At 42.2% G+C, this 23,172-nt stretch overlaps 1 protein-coding gene across 7 annotated transcripts in view; it reads right to left on the minus strand.

Annotated features, from left to right (window-relative positions):
• XPO4 (exportin 4) overlaps positions 1 to 23,172 on the minus strand; it is a 135,665-nt gene that overhangs the window by 18,275 nt on the left and 94,218 nt on the right. For all 7 annotated transcript variants that reach the window (XR_006277613.1, XM_038409057.2, XM_043504280.1 and 4 more), the window contains 8 exons: positions 22,013 to 22,172; positions 10,508 to 10,677; positions 6,854 to 7,028; positions 5,676 to 5,969; positions 4,201 to 4,381; positions 2,577 to 2,695; positions 1,436 to 1,566; positions 513 to 630 (listed from right to left, as the gene is read on the minus strand). Coding sequence is in view for 6 of the 7 variants with exons in the window: in XM_038409057.2 (XP_038264985.1) it covers positions 513 to 630; positions 1,436 to 1,566; positions 2,577 to 2,695; positions 4,201 to 4,381; positions 5,676 to 5,969; positions 6,854 to 7,028; positions 10,508 to 10,677; positions 22,013 to 22,172 (1,348 nt within the window). In the remaining variant the exon portion in view is untranslated. The remainder of the gene's footprint in view (positions 1 to 512; positions 631 to 1,435; positions 1,567 to 2,576; positions 2,696 to 4,200; positions 4,382 to 5,675; positions 5,970 to 6,853; positions 7,029 to 10,507; positions 10,678 to 22,012; positions 22,173 to 23,172) is intronic.

Raw genomic sequence — 23,172 nt, forward strand, 5'->3', positions numbered from 1 at the left:
CTATGTAATTTTCTTTAAATAGAAGACCAACCAGAGCAGCATCCTCTTCTTTTCTTGTTTTAATAATCATCTATTCCATTTCTCCTACCTATTCCTATTGCTTCTTGTCCACTCCATCCTTCAGCTTAAACAATCTTGCCCATTCTGTTTTAGTTCTTTGCATCATCTACTCAGACTTCACAGTGATTCTTACTAAAATCTTTTAAGTTTCGTTTTGAAGCCCATGCACATAACACAAAAACATGAGCTACTGACTGAAAAATTCCAGGTCTGCCACTGATCTGACACGACTTTGGGCAAGTTGTTTCTCCTCTCTGTGCCTCTATTTCCCCTTACACCCTTTGTCAGTCTTGTCTTAATAGACTAAGCTCTTTAGGGCAAGGACCGTCTCTTATATTGTGTTCATACAGTGCTTAGCCTCATGGGGCCTTGATCGCAGCTGGGGCCTCTAAACACCATTGTAATACAAATAAATAAAATATGGCAGCGTAATGTGCAAATAGACATTTTACCTTAAGAAAGTGCCTTGTTGCTAGAAATAGTGATGAGTCTGTTTCCTGTGCTTTTGCACATTGTTCTGCTAATGGTGTTAAAGCTTCCAGACACAACTGGCAAACCTCAGAACTCATCCTGATAATCCAAGTGTCAAAGAAAAAGCATCAAAGAATAAAAGTCAGATTTTCTTTTTAAGTTGTGGTAAATTTCTAAACAGCATCATTCAAAAATATTTTAATGAGTACATGTCCCAGTACATGTACATGTCCCTGACTTACTTTATTTTTACTGAAGTGCTTTAACAAAAAGATAGGAATCTATTGCATCTTTGTTTCCCTCTTTTATTGGCTATGCGCTGTAAAATAAACTTGGTCATCTGTGATCTAATATTTTCAGAAACAGTCCCTTATGGCCAACCTTCTCATCTGTTTTTGACACGTGCTGTAGGTGAGTGAAAATGGTACTCTCTGTTCTAAACGGAGAGCCCACTGGCAATTTGACAGGAAATACTCTGAAGTAGAACAACAGTAGTATTTTGCATTACCAGCTGAGAAACTAATTCAGGAATAGCTTTGAGATATCACCTGAAGGCTTATGAAGTCATATTCTCTGTGAGATGAAATAGTAGGGAGGAGGCAACAAAGGTTGCCAGCAAGAACATACACATATTAAACCACTTAAAAGCTACATTAAAGAAATGTTATGGGTCTAATTAAATTCAGTTAAGGCTAGAAACTCAGATGACATTCCAATAACTCTAATAATAATAATAAAACAGAATGCAAGGGCAAAACAGAGAGAAAACTAGCTATAACACTACTATTATATAAGCAGAGATAAACAGAAGGAAAAAATGGAAAAAAGTGAAGAAAGTTCAAATTTCTTCACAAAAAAAGGAAAGGCATTTTTTACTTGGACATGCATTCATTGTAAAGGATACGATGACATCCCTAACTCCAATGAGTACATTAGGCTCTTAAAAAGGTCTTCTGGAAGCTGAGGAATTTTCTCAGGAAATATCTCACAGATGAAGGTGATTAATTTGTAGTACTGATTACACAGAGATGGAAACTGTCAAAAGAAATATATTGGGAATTTTAGACTCAAACTGTTTTATTACTGCTCCTAAATTTCTGTGGAACAAAGAGACAGGACTCAGACTGATGCACTCTGCTGAAAAGAAAGGTAATTATTAGCAGATACAAACTTCAGTGTTATGGTGCTCAGCATATTGCCATTCCATTCATTTGATTTTTATGGTCGTATACAAGAGCTATGCATATGACATGAAAGCCTTAAAAAGTGCCTCGCCTCCCCCCAAAAATCAGTGTTATCCTAGTAAAGAAATACAAAAGTAATGATCAATCACAAATGAAAAATATATATTATTGTATGTTTTTCAAAATGTGAATAGTTTTAATAATTGTCAAATATGGATAAGAGCAAAGTAATAAATCAAACTTTCACAAGGCAAATTACAAAAAAAAAAGCCACAGGAGAAGGGATCCATGACAGGAAAGAAAGCTGACAAGTGAATGAACAGCAATGCAGACACTTTTTAGGTCATAATGCATTCCCCAAGAAAGTGCATGAAACCACACATAGGCAATTATGGAATAACTTGTCTATAGAGCAAGTTTCCTTCTAACCCCCATCAGTTAGTTGTTGATTTATGCCATGCAGCATGAAGATTTATTCTTTTTTATCCTATCTAATGTTAAAGTAGATATTCTCATTCTCCATATAAATGTCTTATCCTTTTTTGAATTCTATGATAAAATCTCAATTCAATGCAAAATAAGATGACTTGTGGTAAGACTGACTTTTTAAAAAACGACAAACTTTGTCTAGGTCTTCATGTATCTCTCTCTTCTTAGGCTCTCAGGGGCCAGAGAAAAATTCTTTGCATATACAGTAAAATAAACCCTAGAAAATTCATTGTATTTAACTGCCAGGCTACATAAACCGCTCTAACAACTTCAAAGTTTAGAAACCATTTAAAAGGTTATATATCTTTATAAGAAGTTTCCACATTTATTGTGTGTGCGTGCATATATACATATATGTTCAAATATACTTACTTTCAGCAGATCCTGTGACATTAATGGCAGAACTAGATTAACCCCATATAAGACTACATCTGCGGCTGACACAGATCTATTTGCAGCTTGTCCTGGCTCATGTCCTCTAAATACTTCATCTATAGAAAACATGTAAACCTTTACTGTTAACATATTAAATGTAAAAGGAGAGATCAGACATACTGAAGTGTCACATTTTTATGTAAGAGGCCAGATTTATTTTTTAAAAAGGACAGCACACACACTATCTTAAAATAGAAGTTGTGAGAGTTAAGGCTGCAACTTCATCCTATGCTTAGGCCCATTGTGTCTAGGCATCACAATACAGTACTCCAAAAGATCCTATAAGAACAGGAAATATCAAATACTATGAGTATGCCTTAGCATTTAGGAGTAAGTTAAAACACAGAAAAACTTTGTTTATTTCAAAGTAAGGCTTCACAATTGCATTTCCTATCAACTGGAACGCTAAAAAGCAAGAATATTGATTTAACTGGTGATAGTAACATCCATAGAAACCTTAACTCATGTCTTACCACCTGGTCATAATACCAAAATGTATTCGGACTCCTTAGTTTCATGACAAATTCCCTTTCAAATTCTTCCACATAACCAGCCTCAGTGCGGACATTCAATTCCTCATAACCCTGACTCAAAAACCCAGCCTGTATTCTGATCTTAGATTAAGATATACTGACTACAGATCTAGGTCTAACGGTAAAGTCTTTGTCTATTATTTACAGATTAAAAATAGGGGGCCAGATTTCCATGCATTTGAGACTGTAAATACCTATATGTGTGCACTTCAGTTGGTTATATCTTGGGAGGCACTAAGAGCTAGTGATGGGCATTAAATATAAATACCTGGATAGATAGATACAATTTCCTTTTGTTCTGTCCTTCTGCACAGAACTTTCTAGGACTTGGTAAAGCTTGAACATTGGGTTTACATTTTTTAGCTTATCTAAAAAACTGTTCAATATAGTTAAATTACACCTGGCATATCAGGTTTTCAACTGATTCAATTTTAAATAGCAGCGATCATGAAGAAAAAAAAAGACTAGGATATACAAGAGAAAACTTAACTAAACAATAACTACATACCACACTGCCTGTTCTGCAACTGTTAAGCATCTACACATCCTCCTGAAGTGCCACTGGAGTGATAAAGCTTACAGAATCAAGCCCTTCTATCACACACTGAAATGTATCTGTTTTAAACTATATCCTAATTTTGACTTCATTGACCTTGTTTTTGATAACTACCATTGCTTTATTTCCAGATTAGTAGCTTGTTCTAGTTCAGATTTCAAGTCGTTCAGTATACAATAGCAATGCAACAAGAACAATGGCCTAGGAATTATATGCACGCTTCCCTCAGCTTCCAGAGTCGGAATATTAAATATTATTTCAGAATGTGGAAACTAGACTCTCTAATCTCTATTCTCACATTACTTGGATAATTAATTCTCTCTCCACAATATTTTTGCTAATTAAAAAAAAATCAATGCAAGATAATTCCTCAAAAGAAAATTATCTTATTTTGCAGCCCATAATTTTTGCTCAAAACTACCCAGAGTAGTTCACCAATACTTGAAGCTTTTCATCTCCAATTCCTTCATACCTGTATCACTGAAATCTATAAATTCTTTTGACAGAAGGTTAGTAAGAAGCTCCATAATAAGAAGAAGATCCTGGTATTGGTCCTCTTCTGCTGTAACATCTATTCGCTGTCGACCTAAATTATTCTTGGAATATACTTGAAGTAGAGTCAGGCAGGCCTCATACAAATTCATGGCTTTGGACTGCAAGAAACAAAACAGGAATTTAAATACGTTATATACTATATATACTAGCATATTTAATATTGACTTTTTAAAGCTGCTTTTGATGCTGCTTGGCTGACAATACACCAGTGATTTTGATTTCATTTTTATTATGTTACTATTTAGTGTAATAGCTACACATAAAAGTGTTAAGGAAACAGATATTCCTTAGATAACATAACTATCTTGCCCATTTACTCATGCACCAGTTACTACAATACTTTAGTAATATAACCATACTTTTGGCAGGTTCCTCCAGACTTAAAAAGAAAATTGAAAATCAGGAGTCTATATATAAAATGATTTTGGACAGGCTGACATTTCTTGCCAAAGTCACGAAAGAGTACAGAATTGCAGATTCAGAATCTCTAGGGTCTTGTTCACACTAGCACATTTTGTAGCTTTAATCCACCATTATGGAAAATCCAAAGGTGGTAGCTAGGATTTTGTCTGGATTAGGGAAATTTTCATAGGTAGAACTATACCAGTGCAAAGTCCTAACGTAGGTACGCTGCACTGATGGAACTTACCTGGTAACTTACTGGGGTAAATCACACCAGTGCAAGCCCTGTTTCGCACCAATGCAGTGTCTCTACATTACGAGTTTGCACCATAAGTTAAACCAGTGACAAGTTTCCCTAGACAAACCTTCAGAGAAAGTTAAACATGGTAAAAACACCCTGAGCTGGTAGAGCTGGACTAATGATGAATTATAGGAATATTTGTTAGTGTATGCATAGTCTAGCTGTACTTTTGGGTTACCTTTTCAGAGACAATATATGAACTCTCACTTATAGACAAGGAAAGATTATTTAGTACATCCAAAAGTTTTCTGAATGATATAAGAGGCAGAACTGTGGGATGCTCTCTCTTTTTCCAGTCTCCAGTCAGTATGCTTGGGTTTTACTATAGCAGAAACCTGTAAATGGATTTGCTTGTTTTATCAAATCTGTTTTCCTTTAAAGAGGTCTATTTCCTTTTAATAACATATCAGTTTCAGTGAATTATGCTCTTTAATGGATTACATACAAAATAAGTTAGCAGATGTATTATTTTAAAAGATCAATTAACTTTTTGATGTCTACATTTTAAATACGTTCACTCCTTTAACAGGCATTCATTTAAGAGGGCTCAGCTCTACAATGTTTCTTCCTATTCAGAATCTAAAATCATTGTGGTTTACTTGATTTAGAGAGTAAGATCTTATTTTGCATGTGCATGCATGCAGGGACACACACACGCACACACACACACTCTTTTTGGTCGTGTTTACCTCTCCGAGATAGCATATTTGTTTATGTGCAACTTCAACAAAAACTTCTATTATAAGGTTAACAGTCTCTGGTGTGTTTTTGTACACCTCCATTAATCCAATGCAATTGGTAAGGAAGTCCATCAGAAAGTTAAAGAGGATTGCTACATTATCTATCTGGGTAGCCTCAGCAATGCCACAAAGTGCTTCTAGTGTGGCAGTGATTTCTTGTTTCACCTCCTCCTCTTGACAGATCTGTTGAAAGTTTTCTTGGTTTATCACATTCAAAAATCGCTGTTGAAGTGGCTGAAGAACCTACAGAACCAAAAATTAAACAACCATTTCTGATAAATGTATTCTTCCAGTTTAATACATGCAGTACTTATAATTTTCTATCAATTCATTAAAAATTCAAGTCTTTATGGCACATAACCCTTCCCCCTCTCCCCACCTCCAAAACACTGGGATAATTCACCATTGATACTCCAGTTTTGCACTGGTGCAATTCCATTGATTTCATTGGAATTAAAACTGGCAAAAAACTGGGATAACACAGTGATTAATCAGACCCATTAAGTGAATTTTAACTTAATCTTGCCATGTACTATCTCCGTTAGGGGTCTGTTTAGCATTATCTCTTGCCAACTTATTTTCTGCCCACTTATGGTGTTTAAATTCCTCTCTACTGTGCCTTTTTCTATCCTCTCTGGTATTTGAATCTCCTCCAAATTTTGTATCATCTGAACATTGCTTTTCTATTCTAGCTAATTAATAAAGTTGTTAAATAAGATCAGTCTTAATAATTACCTTTGTGGTACCACACAACATTCTGCTATCTATCATTAATTTTTTTAAAAAACTATTTATTTAGGACATTAACAAGTTTACAAATCCTTGCCATGTAAATACCAGAGCCAATACAATAATAATTACAACAGTGACCTTTTGTTTAGAGAAACATTGTTTAGTCTTCCAACCTATGTTCAATCTGCATGATACTGTTGATAGCTAAGCTAATTTGATCTAATTTCTGAGAGTTTAGTTTTTCCAGACAGTCATAGAATCACAATGAAACTCTAATTTAAAAAAGTTTCTAAAGATGTTGAGTGTGCAACAGAAATGTTGAATTCTAAAGCTAACTTTGAATTCAGTTTCATTGCTTGCTGAATTGAAGGTGATGGAAATTTAAAATGTCTTACCTCTGTCCAGTATTGCTGTTTTGTATCTGTGTCCATATGAGCAAAACCTCCTAAAACTAGAGCTTTCATTAGTGTTCTCTGCACAGAACTGGACAAAAAGTGAAGAGGTGGGCTTCGCCTTGCAAACTGCTTAGCTAAATTCCACCAATTCTCACACTGAATTACTAAATTTGCCCTAAAAATAAAATAAAAATAAAAAAATTGTTTACTCATAGAAAATCCTGTAGAAACACATACAATCTGACTGCTTCTACCAAGTACTCTTACTAGACATTTTGTTAACATTTTTGTATTCATTTAACCTAGGATTTATACCTAGTCTCTATTCTTTTTGACATTCATCTTATTTATGCCTCATTTCTAGATGTCTGTAACATTTAATTTATAAATCATTTAATTTATGACAGAAAAAATGGGAAAGTACTTTGTAGAGTCCCATACTACCCTTTATTTGATACCTTGCATGTATTAAGCTCAAGCGGTTTATTTTGAGTTCTGTTGTTATAACTCTGAGCCTAGAGACTCTCAAGCTTTAGAGAATTTACAGGAGATTCAGATTAAGCAAAAGAAAATCTGTTTCATCACAGAGTTCTGTTTAACCAGAAGAACATAAACCAGCATAGTCTTTAGCCACTGTTCCTTCTTGCAGTTTGTTAATCTGTACACATCAAAACAATAAACAGGGCATCTCTTGTGTATCTCCAGAGCTCCTCAGCTGGTGTCTGGAAAACAAATTTCTGTCTCTTCTGATCACAAGAGTAGTCCAGCCCCTTTAAGAGTCTAAACCCAACTATACTCCACCACACAGAGATTGCCTTTGCTCAAGGAGGCATTTCTAGCAGGACCAGATTAAGACAAACCAGGGCCCTTGCCACCCCCTCACATGGGGCCCCTCCTACACTGTGGCGCGCTCTCTGATTTTGTCAGAGTGGCAGGGGCCACCAACATAAAAGCAAAGAATAAATTTTGCTAGGCTGGTTGCCCTGCTCCTCTTTGCATAAACTGGGGCCTTCCTCATTTCTGGGTCACCCGTCCCTGTCTTCAGATGAACTGGGCCTTCTTCAGAACAAGGAAGGGCTCTGTCTGCATCCACCTCAGAACAGGACTCACTGTTACCACCTCAGCCAACTTATGATGGCGTAGAAGCAGAGACACCCCTCTGTATAGGTAACTATGTTCCATCTATTTTTGCCCCCTGTGTAGGGAACAAATGCCTGCCTAAGCTCAAGTTTCAAACCTATAAATGCAGCTTCTCCCACTCCCATTCCTTTGCCTCTGTCATTTCATCTATCCCTTCATTTATTCACTCCCTTCCCCCTTGATGCATTACAGATCCCATATTCACTATATTCTCCTTTCCACTCCATCATTCATCCTCCCTTTGCTTTTATCTTCTCTCTCACCTCACACATCTGTTAAACTTGAGCTCTCATGGTCTTTGTTCAACGCACAAAAAAGTGAGGGAGAGGGAAGAGTGAGAAAGAAGAGTAGGATCTCCCAAACCCCCAACAGGCTGCAAACATCAAAACATGGGCTCTCTTCCTTCCCAGTCTACCCAGAGTGCACCAAACCCAGTGGCTGGTCCTCCCCAACCTTTTTGGGGGGGTAAATCAAAGTGGAGATTCTGACCTCATCATGTGATTCCAGGAGCTAGGAACCCAACATGGCTCTGTAGTATCTATGCCTTAATCTATGCCAACGGTTCTCAACTTTCAATACTGTGATCCCATTTTACACAGAAGAAAAACTCTGGAACCCAGGGACACTGCCCATGTAGTCAAAGAAATGATGGATGGTTGTGAGATCCCCTTAAAATTCTCCTCCAGGCTGAGAACACATGCTTTAATCCTGGATTCCAAACCCGACTCCCAGACAGGACTCATTCCCCTGCCAGCCTTAACTAAAAAGCTCACACCATTATCAAGCTTCCTCTAAGGGAGCACCACTGAGGGCTGGGAGCAGAAATGAGAGAGGCAGGGTTATGGGAACCCTGTAGAGAGCACTGAACAGTGTCAGCTCCTAGCTAACACTAAGGAGTTCAGAACTGACTTTGGCACTTGAATGCTTTTCTTACTTTGAGAAAGGATGGTCTCATGGTTAAGGCAGATGAATGCTGCTGTGAAGAACTGGATTCTACTCCTTCCTTGCCAGAGTTCCTATGTAATATTGGGCAAGTCACTTCAACCAAGCCTTTTACAATCAATCACTCACTCATTGTGTGTTCCTCATGCCTGACTTTGAAACCCTGGTGTCTGATTTGCAGAAGTGCTGAGCACTCGCAACTGTAACTGAAGGCAATGGGAGCTCTGCTTTGAGCGTAATTATGAAGTGCTATGTAATGCTGAGTATTCTAAAAAATCAAGGCCTAGGCACCTCAAATTTAGCACCCAAAGTTTAGTATATACTTTCGACCTTACCCTCTCTGTGCCTCCGGTCCCCATCAATAAAATGGGAATAATACCCCTTAATTTTAGAGAGGGGTTGTAAAAATAAATTCACTAATATTTGTGAAGCACTTCAGATACTATAATGATGAGCACTACAGAAAAGCCAGTGAGGAAGTTAATAATTCTGTCTTCAGAGCAGAGTTTGAACAGTGTGTAGTAATAAGGCATAGGGCCACACATCGATCATCAAGCAGAAAACAAAATACTGAATAGTTGCTTGTTAAGAGAGCACTGTCCATTTTGTGCACTGAATGAGGCATGGATTCTGTGTGAAAAAAATCACGTAATTAAATAATGCAACATTAACATAATGCATACGCACAAAGGGGGTAGATTAAGGTTGCATGTGCAACTTTAATTCTAGCATTTTAAAACGTGCGTGCGTGACTTAGCAACAGTAATAATGTTCTTTAACACAGTACATATGTATTACACACAAAAAACTATTGTGTCAGTCTACAAAAGGATAAAACTTTCAAGAATTTGTTGCTTTACAGCTTCTAGCTCCAAGCAAGGATTTGAAATTTATCACTTTCTCCAAATTGTACATGCTTTTAGATGTTTAAAATTACACCATTTTAATATTCTTTTACAACATAACTATGTTGGTATTTGATTTTTTCAACACTAAACAGTTAATTCTGCAAAAGTAAATAGCAATGTAGAAATCCTCGGGATTATGGGATTGGGAGGATGGGGGGAAAGGCAGAGTTAATTCTTCCTAAACACCTGGTAGTTGAGGGAGGCACAGGGAAGGAGAGCACATTTCAGTACAATATAAACTTGGGGGGCTCACATAACTGGACTACAAGCACTGACGGGCTGATTCTCCTCTACATTATACCAGTTTTGTTTGGTGACACTTCACTGGAGTTACAGAAGCATAAAACTGGTGTAAGAGTGGAGAATCAGGTCTTGAGTCTATGTAGTCCAGAACATGGTGGTTATTTCATAAAAGGAGAAAAACTGCAAATTATATAGTTTATGTGCAAGTATGTACATATTTTTAATAAAATACCTTAAATTTTATGCTAGGGCTTGAACAATTTTGAATGCTTTCTCACTTTATGAAAGTGCTCTTAGCTGTGGAAAACATTTAGAACAGTACAAATACTCTAACAGATAATATACTCTGTATTCACTTTATTTTTGGCCCAATATAAAAGACGTAAAAGAAAAATTTGACTTGCATAAGCCTGCAGTTTACCTCTCTCTCCTTTCCACTAATGTTACTAGCAACTGAACAGTGTCATTTGCAAGGTCCTGCTCAGAACTCCATACTGCCAGGTTACTGATTACTTTTTCTAAGAGGTAACCCACAATCCACTGAGAACCTTCTGTGTCTGCACCAAATGCTGTATTAAATGGTAGACTTATCTATAAGAAAAAGAAAACAATTAAATGAGTGCATTTTATAAAAAGTCAAAATAGTAACTCATTTTCAGACTTTCACAGTCCTTGCTTACTTAACGTACAAAAGTTATGTTGACAAAACGGAAAAAGTATCAGAAAAAATAGGTAGGAAACCAAACTTACCTCTCACTCTGACAAAAACAGGAAAATATCAATTTTGTTATAAAACCCTATTTTAAGTATCCTTACATCTAACCTTCAAGACCACCTTTTAAAGAAAGATTTCCCATGTATGCAGTGTTGTTATAGCTGTGTTGGTCCCATGAATTAGAGACAAGGTCGGGACCTCACCCACCTTGTGTCTTTAACATTTACCATGCACAGTTCAAGGTGGCCATGAAGAAATTCCTGCAGTTCTTCAGAACTGAAGTCTCGAATACTGAGGGCTGGCCTACTCTACCTCTTAGGTCGATGTAATTTACGTTGCTCAGGGGTGTGAAAAAGACGCACCCCTGTATGACGTAAATTACGTCAACCCAAGCGCTATCCATATCGGCGCTGTGTCGGCAGGAGATGCTCTCCCGCTGACATAGCTTCTACCTCTCTCTTGCGGAGGTGGAGTAATTATACAGACGGGAGAGCACTCTTCTGTCAGCATAGCACATCTTCACCAGACATGCTACAGGAGTGCAGCTGCAATTGCTCCCTGAATTTGTTTCATTTGCTTCTATTTATCGGGGAGAGGGGGGAAGGAGAGCAGAGAAGAGGATTCAAGTGTGACGTTGCACCCCATAATGCTTTATAGAAATATGTTTATGATTGTAAATATGACATAACTGGAATGTGTTTTATGCTAGATATGCCATGTAACATATCTCTGCAAAGGTTATAATCTACTGGATATATTCATCCTATTTGTATGCATGTATCATTTTTGTATTCAAGGTTATGAATATTGGCTATGTACTTGTTTGATTTTAAGTAGCTCACGGAAGCAGTTGGTCAGCTTCTTGAGAAAAGACTATTCTCAGTAAGTGCCCAATCAAGAAATACTTAAGCTAACAATGAACTTTAAGAGACACCAATCCACAACTGAGCTTTCCTGGGAATGTGGCATTGGTCTGTAAAAAGTTCTGAGTCATGCATGGACATGTGACTTGTCCATGCGACTCCAGAACTCCATCTTGCAGGTGGATTCTGCATAGGAGAGGAGAAGGGGTTTCCACCCACAAAAGAAAGTCTATTTAAGCCCCTGGGGAAACCCCTTCATTTTGTCTTCAGCTGGCTGAAGAGGTAGCTTCTCCACCCCCAAAGGATACCTGAAAGAAACTGAAACAAAGGACAGGAACTATATGGGTGTGAGAGATTGCTAGACCCAGACTAGAAGGAGGCTAGTCTGTAAAAGAAGCGTATTGGAACATCTCTGAGGGTGAGATTTCATCTGTAATCACTTTCCTACTGTATTAGGCTTAGACTTGTTTGTTTTATTTTATTTTGCTTGGTAATTTGGTTTGTTCTATTACTTGAAACCACTTAAATCCTATTTTTTTAATTTAATAAAATCACTTTTTTACTTATTAATTAACCCAGAGTATATATTACTACCGGGGGGGGGGTTTGGGGTGGGTAGGAGGAAGAGCTGTGCATTCCTCTCTATCAGCGTTATAGAGGGCAAACAATTTAGGAGTTTACCCTGTATAAGCTTTATACAGGGTAAAACTGATTTATTTGGGGTTTGGACCCCACTGGCAGTTGGGTATCTGAGTGCTGGAGACAGGAACACTTCTTAAGCTGTTTTCAGTTAAACCTGCAGCTTTTGGGGGACATGGTTCAGACCTGGGTCTGTGTTTGTAGCAGGCTAACGTGTCTGGCACAGCCAGGCAGGACAATGAAGTCACAAGCTGTTAGGGACAACAGGCTCAGAGGTAGTCTCAGCACATCAGGTGGAAGTCCCAAAGGGGGTTTCTGTAATCCAACCTGTCACACCAAGTATATAAAAGGTTGTTACAAGGAGGAGGGAGAAAAATTGTTCTCCTTCACCTCTGAGGATAGGAGAAAAAGCAATGAGCTTAAATTGCAGCAAGGGCAGTTTAGGTTGGACATTAGGAAAAACTTCCTGTCAGGGTGGTTAAGCACTGGATCTGAAATAAATTGCCCATTGAGGTTGTGGAATCGCCATGGTTGTCGATTTTTAAGAGCAGATTAGACAAACACCTGTCAGGGGTAGTCTAGAATAGATAATACTTAATTCTGCCGTGAGTGCAAGGGACTGGACTATATGACCTCTTGAGGTCCCTTCCAGTCCTACGATTCTCTGATTTCATATTCAAGTTCTGGTGCAATAATATCTGACTCCCTTGAAATTCCAAGTATTCAAATTTCCTGTTCTCTGGAAGAATAAAGTTTCTGAAAATTGAATCTCAGGAATTTGATAATTTTGCATGGGGGCTCTGGACCCCCCTGGGTACTGTGAGCATGTTCAATTTCAAATTCCCATCTATTTTCAAGTTTCAGCACTAGTTTTCAGTAAAAGAATTTGTCTCATCACCTTCAGAGACCAATATTACACACAAATTAAGATGGATACAAATTGATTTTTTTTAAATAGGAAAATAAGTATTTGTAATTTAAATTAAATATAGATTTATTCAAATTAAATTTGAATTTGACACACTATGTTAAGGGCTAAACTTGTACCCAAAAATAATATTAAGCAATACATGTTTGCTGCCAAGTTTTAAAGAAAGTGAAACCCCTTAACTGGTGGAATTTACTAGCTAAGAGCTGGAATCAGAGTCTGATGAAGTACTAAACCAGCTCTTCTGTGGGTACAGAGAGAATACTTTCTTCATTTCAGTTTATTCAACTAGTTCAGTTCAATGACTAGCTCATTCAAAGTTAAGAAACTGACTGAAAAAGCAGGAAAGCTTGTTTTCTTCTTCTAACCTATGAATAAGAACTAGGTGTGAGAGGATGAGGTCTACTATACTAAAAGGATGTGATCAAAGGATGTGGTGACCAGAAGCAGTCAATTCAATTAAGTAAACTACAGATAATACTTCCTTTATTTAATAAATCAGTTTATTAAAACTGGTAAAACTCCACCCCGGTAGAGATATATTGTACCCTCCTTGTTCACAATTTTTTTTTTTAAAGTAAAGGCTACATTTAGTTGCAAATAAACATGTTCTAATGGTTCCCAACCAATAAGAAGAGGAGGTTACTTATCTATAACTACAGGTTCTCCCAGATGTGTGGTCCCTATCTTTATTCCAATCGTGGGTGCGCATGCGTGCCATGTTCTGGAGCTAGAAGGTTTTCATAGCAGTGTCCATTGATCTGCATGTGCATCGTGTCACCTCGTTCTCCCAGCAATGCCTCTTCAGTGACCCTGTTAACACTGAGTATGCCAGCTCGCAGCAAAGGGGATGGAGAGTGGATATTGGAATAGGGACCACATATCTCAAAGACCCTCCAGTGATAGTCCCTATATGTATTCCAATTGTGGGTGAGTAGCAAGTAGTAATCAACATGGAGATGGAAATGCAGTCTGTAGAACAGCATGTTCACAGCCGCTCCTTCAGCGATGGCATAGCACAGTGGTCCCCAAACCTTTCAGGGACGTGCCCCTCCTTACCTCTGTACATGCCCTCCATCCTGGGAGGCAGGGCCGGGAGTGGGGCCATGGGATGCAGAAAGGTGTAAGGGGGCCAAGGCTGGGGCCGGGAGCAGAGACCCAGGCTGAGGCTGGGGGTGAGATGCGATGCAGGGCTGCGGCTGGGCCCGAGATAGAGCTGGGGCCAGAGGGGGATGGGGTGGCGCTCCCTCCCCACCTACCACAGGGGCTGGCCTGGGCCCTGCTGCAGCCCCCATGAATGTTCCTTTGTGCCCCCTAGGGGGACAAACCCCAGAGTTTGGGGACAATTGGCATAGCAGGGAGTGAAGATGTGAACGAATTGCCATGTCGCTGCTTGACAGATGTCCTGCCAGGAAATGGCTGCTAGGTATGCCAAAGTGGTAACTTGTACTTGCATAGAGTGTGCTGTACTTGTAACCAGTGGCTATACGTTGGAGTGTGTGTAGCACGTCTGGATGCACTCGGAGACCCATTTCAAGATTCACTGGGAAGAGACAGCTTGGCCCTTGGACTGGTCTGCAATTGGTACAAACAGTTTTGGTGATGCACGAAAGGCATGGGTCCTCTGGAGATAAAAGGCTAAGGCACGGTGAATATTGAGGGAGTGAAGGGTAGCATCTACATGGGAGGCATATGGCTTCGGACAGAAGACAGGGAGGTGAATGGACTGATTGAAGTGGAACTCCAACACCACCTTTGGGAGAAAGTTAGAGTGCAGTCGCATGGGGACTGTCTCCTTTTGAGGGCAGTTCTATATTACTGGTTAAGTCATCTAACTTACATCGCTCAGGAGTGGGAAAAAGCCCCCCTCCCTGAGCAACACAAGTTTCGCGCTGTCCACACCAGCGCTATGTCAGCAGGAGACACTCTCCCGCTGACACAGCTTACACTTCTCACTGAGGTGGAGTATTTATGCCAATGGGAGAGCACTCTGTCGGCATAGCGCATCTTTACCAGACACACTGCAGCTGCGCCGATGCAGCACTGTAGTGTAGATGTACCCTGAAACACAGTATGGGCCGGGGTGTCAGCCATCATGGCTGCCAGTTCATTGACTCGTCAAGCAAAGGTACTGATAACCAAGAAGATTGCCGTCATAGAGAGAGGAGAGAGGGAGCACGTTGCCAGCAGTTTGAAAGAGGGCTTTGTGAGAGCAGATAGGACTAGATTAAGATCCCATGGACCAAACAGATGGTGGTAAGGTGGATAAATACTGAGGCGCCATCCACAGGAGGGAGGAAGCACTAAGTGCTGCCAGATGGACCCAGAGGGAGCTGATGATGAGGCTCACCGTCTTGAGCTTGAGTAGGTAATTGAGGATGATGGGAATGGAAATCTCACCAAGATGGCGCTGATGGCAGTAAAATCAAGCGGTGAAACATTTCCATTTAGCCCGGTAGTGTGCCAAGGTGGATGCCCTCCTGCTTTGAGTAAGGATGTGGAATACTGGGGTAGAGCATGCTTTGTCTAGCCCCAAGCTCTATCCAAAATCTAGGCCATAAGGCAGGGGTGGGCAAACTCTTTGGCCCAAGGGCCACATCTGGATATGGAAGTTGTATGGCGGGCCATGAATGCTCATGAAATTGGGGTTGGGACCAGAAATGAAGAGTTCAGAGTGCGGGAGGGAGCTCTGAGCTGGGACGGGGGTTGGGGTGCAGGGGTGAGGTGAGGGCTCCGGCTGCAAGTGCGGCCTCTCGGGTGGGACTAGGGGTGCAGGAGGGTGCTCCGGACTGGGACCAAGGGGTTAGGAGGGTGGGAGCGGGATCAGGACTGGGGCAGAGGGTCGGGGTGCAGGCTCCGGGTGGCGCTTACCTCAAGCAGCTCCTGGAAGCAGCAGCACATCCCTCCTCTGGCTCTTACGTGGAGGCGCAGCCAGGCAGCTCTGCACGCTGCCCCATATGCAAGCACCACTCCTGAAGCTCCCACTGGCCATGGTTCCCGGCCAATAGGAGCTGCTGGGGCAGGGGCAGTGAGCGGAGCCCCCTGGCGGCCCCTACGTGTAACAGCCGGAGGGGGGGGCATGCCACTGCTTCCGGGAGCTGTGCGGAGCCAAAGCACACATGGAGCAGGGCAAGCCCACAACCTCACTCACTAACGGGAGCTCGAGGACCTGATTAAAACGTCTGAAGGGCTGGATACGGCCCCTGGGCCGTAATTTGCCCACCCTTGCCATAAGGTGAAGCGGGTTTGGGCTGGGATGCCAGACTCACCCCTGATGTTGGCTGAAGAGGTGTAGAAGAGTTCAGAGGCAGAGAGGTGCCCAGGCGGAAAATCTGAGGTGGTCTGAGAACCAAAACTGGCATGGCCAATATGGGGCTATGAATATGACAGTGGCGTGATCTTGTTGAATCTTGCAGAGGACTTGTAGTATGAGGGCAATGGGGGTGGGTGGGAAGGCAAAGCAGAGGTCTCCAGTCTAGGACAGGAGAAGTGCATCACTTTGGGAGTCCTAGCTCAGGTCTCCCCTGAAGGAATAGACAGGCAACTTGCAATTCTTGCGAGCGGCGAAAAAAATCCCAGCAAGAGGTGCCACAGATTCAGAATAGGTAGCAGAGAGCAGGGTCATGCAGCTCCCATTCATGGTTGTGGGGGAGAGCTCTGCTGAGTGCATTTGACCATAGAATTTTGGGTGCTTGGCAGGTACATAGCCTGGAGCATGATATGATGGTGGATCTACTAGTTCTACAGGTGTATTGACTCTGCACAGAGGGATGGAGACCAGGCACCTCCTACTTTGTTGATGTAGGTGACGAGCTGCTATATTGTGTGAGAGGAGCTGCATATGCTGTGATTGGATCAGAGAAAGAAATGCCTGGCAGGCTAGGCAAGCTGCTCAGAGCTCCAGAACGTTGATGTAGAGCCTGGCCTCTTGCAGTGTCCAAATACCCTGGGCTCTGTGTTGGTGGAGATGCTCCCCCCAGCCCGCAAGGGAGGCATCTGTTGTGATGGTGGCCTGTGGGGTGGGGTTGGTGAAGGAGCTACTGATTATGACATTGGAAGGGTTGGTACACCAGGTGAGGGAGGCCAGAACTGTCTGAGGAACCACAACCCTGGCAGTCACATGATCTCCTTGGGGTCTGTACATGGAGAGGAGCAAGATTTGTAGGCAACACATGTGTAGATCTGTATGTAGTGTCACAAAAGTGCAGGCCGCCATATGGCTGAGGATGGAGAGGTAATGGCATACTATGATACAAGGGGCACAGCAGAGGGTTGTCACTAGGGCTGTCAGCGTTGAAGAGGTCCGATGGAAGGAAGGCACGAGCTACAATTGGGTCGAGCTGCATGCCTATAAAGTTGATCGTCTGCGTAGGGAAGAGCGCCGACTCCTTCTCATTGATGCAGACACTTCGAGGGGCCAGGAGAGTGCAAAGAATGGAGATGGAGCTAAGCTCTTGTTGGGAAAGTGCGACGAGGAGCCAGTCATCAAAGTAGGGGCATGCCGAGTAGCCACGGTAGCGCATGTGAGCCATCATGACCACAAAGACCTTTGTGAAGACTCACAGAGCTGTCACAATGCCAAAGGGGAGGACTCAGTATCGATAGTGGTGTTGCCCCAACTAGAAACAAAGGAATATCCAGTGGCTCAGGTGGACGTCGATGTGGAAGTATGCATCATTCATATCAAGGGCTGCAAACCAGGTCTCGGGGGGGTGGGGGGGGGTAGAGGGGATAATAGAAACCAGCGTCACCATATGGAACTTGGATAAAAGGTATTTAGGAGATGAAGGTCAAGAATGGGGCGGCACCCTCCGCCCTTTTGGGAATGAGGATGTATGGGGAATAGAAGCCTCTGCCTAGTAGGGAGGTGCCATGGGCTCTATGGCACCCTTCAGGAGATGGGCATCAACCTCTTGTTGTAGAAGGTATTGATGGGAGGGGTCCCCTGGAGGCTTTGGGGCGGGGGGGCTCTGGAGGGAGAATGAAAAATTCTATGGTGTTTCCTTGGTGGATAATCTCCAGTACCCAATGGTCCATGGTGATCTTGCCCCAATTGTGGGTGAACAGGGCAAGGCAGCCCCCAAAGATGATGTGTGGGGCCACAGGTGGCAATGGGGAGAGTTTGCAGCTCTTGACCGACACATCAAAACTATGCCCTGAGTTGTTTTTTGGTGAGAACTGAGGAAGCGGTTTCAACAGAGGTGGTGTGACCGGTGGTGCTGGCATGGGGGTTCCTGGTGTCACTGGTAGTATGACAGGTAGGGTGCATACAGCTTCCTCCGGAGGGGAGAAAGAGGCTGTAGGGACCAGCAATACTGGCTCAACCTCCGCCTCGGAGCCCGATCTTAACAGCAAAGGAGCCGGGGCAGATTGGCATGAGGCCTGGGAGAGAGGTTATGGAGGGCGGTTTGAGTCCCAGGGTAGCCAATGGGGCCAAAGAGTAGAGAGCTGGGTGTGCAGCGGGCCTGAGGGGTATCGGTGTCACATCACCAAGGCCAGGTCGTAAGCAGTAGGTTAAGGTGGGCAGGCAGTAGTGAGAGTCAGACCTACGCTTAGATATCAGAGAAAAGATTGGCTCCGGTTCAGAAAAGCCCTCGGAGTCTGAAGATGCCTCTTGAAATGGGGGAGCAGACGGTGTGGCCAGATCACAGTGCAGCACAGGCATGGCCCTCTCCAGCAGGAGCAGGACTGGCTCATTCACCAGAGTAGGGACCTGCACGGGTGAGTGATGTGTCAGAGAGCAGTGATGAAGGTGGGTCGGGCAGCTCCAGCTCTTCCAGGGAGAGAAGGGGCTCCAGACAGCCAGGGGTCCATGCAGTATCCCTAGTGGCAGCAGAAGATTGCGGTGGAGTCTGCACATAAAGGTCATGGAAGTAATGGGGGGGATGGGCAGTGAGCATGGAGGAGACGGCACAGAGTGGGGCACTGATGGTGCCGCTGGATTAGTTTTCTTCTTTGCCTTATCCTCAAGGCAGGGAAGCTTTGGTGCTGGTGCAGTGGGGTCGGCACGTGACTTCTCACCCAACCTGGCTCAGCTTGGGGCAGAAAGGCTGTGCTTAGAAGCAAACCTCGATAGGGACTTGCTTCTATGCCTAGGAGAGTGCTTCCTACTCTCATGCCTGGGACCGTCGGGTCCAAGGCAAGAGAAGTGGTGGCATGGAACCTGCCAGTTCCACTGGTCCCAGATCCAAGTGGGCATGCAGTCTCATGGCCTCCTCCATGAGGTGCTTTCTCAGGCAAAGCTGTCATGCCTCTCGAATTCATGGCGGGAAAGCCTTACCGATGGCACAGCGATACAGGCTTCCCCGAGGCAGTATTGACAGCATTGGTGCTCATCATTCAAGCGAGGCCAGGAAACACAGTTCTTAAACTGCAGATTGTGAGGCACAGTCCCCAGGAGGGACCCTGTATGACCCCAACTGGGGAAACTATTACTAATGAACTATCTCAACTACATAAAACTATGGAAAACTGTCAACACTACAAAAACAGCTAAGTAGTACTATATACAGGAAGAGTAAAGGCTATCTTAGTGTAAAGACGAAGATCGCAGAGGACCAGGGATTCCGACTCCAGCCGTGCGGCAGTTAAGGGGGAATTGAAGAGATGTTGACCAACACGGCCTATCATAACCTGTGCTGGGAGCATGAGGAAGCGCACTGTGCATGTGCGGATCAATGGACATCGCTCCAAAAACCTTCCGGTTCCAGTCCTGACATGCGTGCACTTCATCAATCAGAGAAGAATCAGTCTTTCTTTACAAAAATAACTAAAAATACAAACTATTGAAGACTAAGAAGGAGCTTTCAGTATCCCAAATTTCACTAAGGATGATCCTCTGAGAATTTTAATATCCCTGATTATTTCAGCAATAGAAGCTATAAAAATGCAGTCACTATGCCCTCCATAGTCAGTGCAGGCCAGCGAGTCCTCTACTATTGATCTGTAGTTCAATTGTGTCAACAGGCTCCAATCAGCATCAGAGCTCCATTGTGTTTGTCCTGTTCAAACAACATATAAGACTGTCCATGCCACAAGGATTGCCAATGAAATAACGGGTGAGGTAATATCTTTTATTGAACCAATTTCTGCTGGTGAGAGAGACCTGAAAAAGAGCTCTGTGTAGGCTCGAAAGCTTGTCTTTCTCACCAACAGAAAGAAAAGGAGTACTTGTGGCACCTTAGAGACTAACAAATTTATTAGAGCATAAGCTTTCGTGAGCTACAGCTCACTTCATCGGATGCATTTGGTGGAAAAAACAGAGGAGAGATTTATATACACACACATAGAGAACATGAAACAATGGGTTTATCATACACACTGTAAGGAGAGTGATCACTTAAGATAAGCCATCACCAGCAGCAGGGGGGGGAAAGGAGGAAAACCTTTCATGGTGACAAGCAGGTAGGCTAATTCCAGCAGTTAACAAGAATATCAGAGGAACAGTGGGGGGTGGGGTGGGAGGGAGAAATACCATGGGGAAATAGTTTTACTTTGTGTAATGACTCATCCATTCCCAGTCTCTATTCAAGCCTAAGTTAATTGTATCCAGTTTGCAAATTAATTCCAATTCAGCAGTCTCTCGTTGGAGTCTGTTTTTGAAGCTTTTTTGTTGAAGGATAGCCACTCTTAGGTCTGTGATCGAGTGACCAGAGAGATTGAAGTGTTCTCCAACTGGTTTTTGAATGTTATAATTCTTGACGTCTGATTTGTGTCCATTCATTCTTTTACGTAGAGACTGTCCAGTTTGGCCAATGTACATGGCAGAGGGGCATTGCTGGCACATGATGGCATATAAAACAGACTCCAACGAGAGACTGCTGAATTGGAATTAATTTGCAAACTGGATACAATTAACTTAGGCTTGAATAGAGACTGGGAATGGATGAGTCATTACACAAAGTAAAACTATTTCCCCATGGTATTTCTCCCTCCAACCCCACCCCCCACTGTTCCTCTGATATTCTTGTTAACTGCTGGAATTAGCCTACCTGCTTGTCACCATGAAAGGTTTTCCTCCTTTCCCCCCCCTGCTGCTGGTGATGGCTTATCTTAAGTGATCACTCTCCTTACAGTGTGTATGATAAACCCATTGTTTCATGTTCTCTATGTGTGTGTATATAAATCTCTCCTCTGTTTTTTCCACCAAATGCATCCGATGAAGTGAGCTGTAGCTCATGAAAGCTTATGCTCTAATAAATTTGTTAGTCTCTAAGGTGCCACAAGTACTCCTTTTCTTTTTGCAAATACAGACTAACACGGCTGCTACTCTGAAACCTGTCACCAACAGAAGTTGGTCCAATAAAAGATATTACGTCACCCACCTTCTCTTTAATATCCTGAGACCAACACAGCTACAACTACACTGCATACTGAAATAGTAACAACGTGGACATGGGCATGGAACATAATGGAGTGGGGAGGGCGAAAAAATGACTAACGGGAACATAAGATCACACAATTTGGACTCTTCTTAGGTTCTGTGGGTCCCTCCCCATCCCTGCTTTTTTAAAAAAAATTCAACTAAGTGAATAAGAAATATTAATGAATCTCTATCAGGCCACCTGCCTAGCCATTATCATTAGGTCATTTACTGTGACTATTTCAGTAGAGATTAATCTCAAGAGATTTGAAGACAGTAGTGGCTCAGATAGCTTATTTGGAGAAGATATTCCATCAAGCTGGAGGTTTAAAACTCTAACATCCACTTTCATACAGTAGTGTTAGAGTTATATACTCTACAGTCCATTAATGCAATCAAAATTGCAGTTAAAGTCTTACCTGGTCATACAGTTTTTCATCCACTAGGAGATAGGTCTTTGCCCAACGCTTAAGAAACCATACAATATCTTTTCCCATTTGTGGACTCAGAAGGTGTGTTAGATCCGCCCTTATTGCTCGAGATTCTACTTCTGAAACTCTTAGAATAGCAGATAATAACCTGCAGATATGAAGTATAATTAAGATACTTGACTTTGGGTTTTGGTGGATTTTTACCTTTTGGGGTTTAAGCAGGGTCAATTACCCAAGCAGGGTGGCATGGCCACAGTAAAGATTTCCATTCTTCATGGAATGGGGTGGAAGAAGCAAGACATCACCAAGTATTTCCCCTCTCTACTGATGGATTGTAAGCACCCTCAGGATATTCTCTCTTTATACATGGATGGTGGAAAGGGACAGAGATGCTAGAATATCCAAGTCAAGTCCAAGAGAATGTATTTGAAATTGGACTCTGAAATCACTGGAGCAGGAAGAATTCTCTCCAGTACTCTGACATCAGGGGAAATGGGAAATATTCCAATTGGAATACTGCCTAAAGGACTTTAAAAGCTTTTATTGAGACATCAGTATTTCCCCTCGCCCTCGCATTGTTACCTATAAACTTTGGACAGTCTCAGGAGTGCCTTTTGGAGCATGTGCAAACTAAATCAAATACTGAAAGTAAATTATCTCACTATTTTTGTTACTGTTCAGTGTATATACTTCCTCCCCCTCAACCATATCCCTGATAGGCCCTAGCGACTCTCTTCCTTTAGAACAGATTTTATTCCCTGTTCTACTGGACACACACAATGGACAGTATTGCTGCTTCTTTTTTTTTTGCCAGCTAGAGGGAGGGATCATCAAGGAGCAACATAAAGGTACTCCTTTACCTTTCAAGGACGAAGTATAACACTTCCACATCACTTCTAGATCTGTCAATGCAGGGACCAAATGAAATGGAAATGAAAAGCCATCTCTAGACTCCTACACTAGATTAAAGCTGGCATGAGACAGACACAGAAAAGTAATTTTAACCCTGGGTGAAGTAATTTCCAATCATTAGTGTGCCACATGATCCCCTTAATTTGAACCTCAAACTCTGAGACTCTGCTTTGAGCCATCATTTTCCTTTCTTCTTCCTTCTTTCTGTGTTAAGCGGGGTCAGTGCTGAGTCCTCT

Source organism: Dermochelys coriacea, chromosome 1, assembly GCF_009764565.3.
Source record: "Dermochelys coriacea isolate rDerCor1 chromosome 1, rDerCor1.pri.v4, whole genome shotgun sequence".
Classification (NCBI taxonomy): domain Eukaryota; kingdom Metazoa; phylum Chordata; order Testudines; family Dermochelyidae; genus Dermochelys; species Dermochelys coriacea.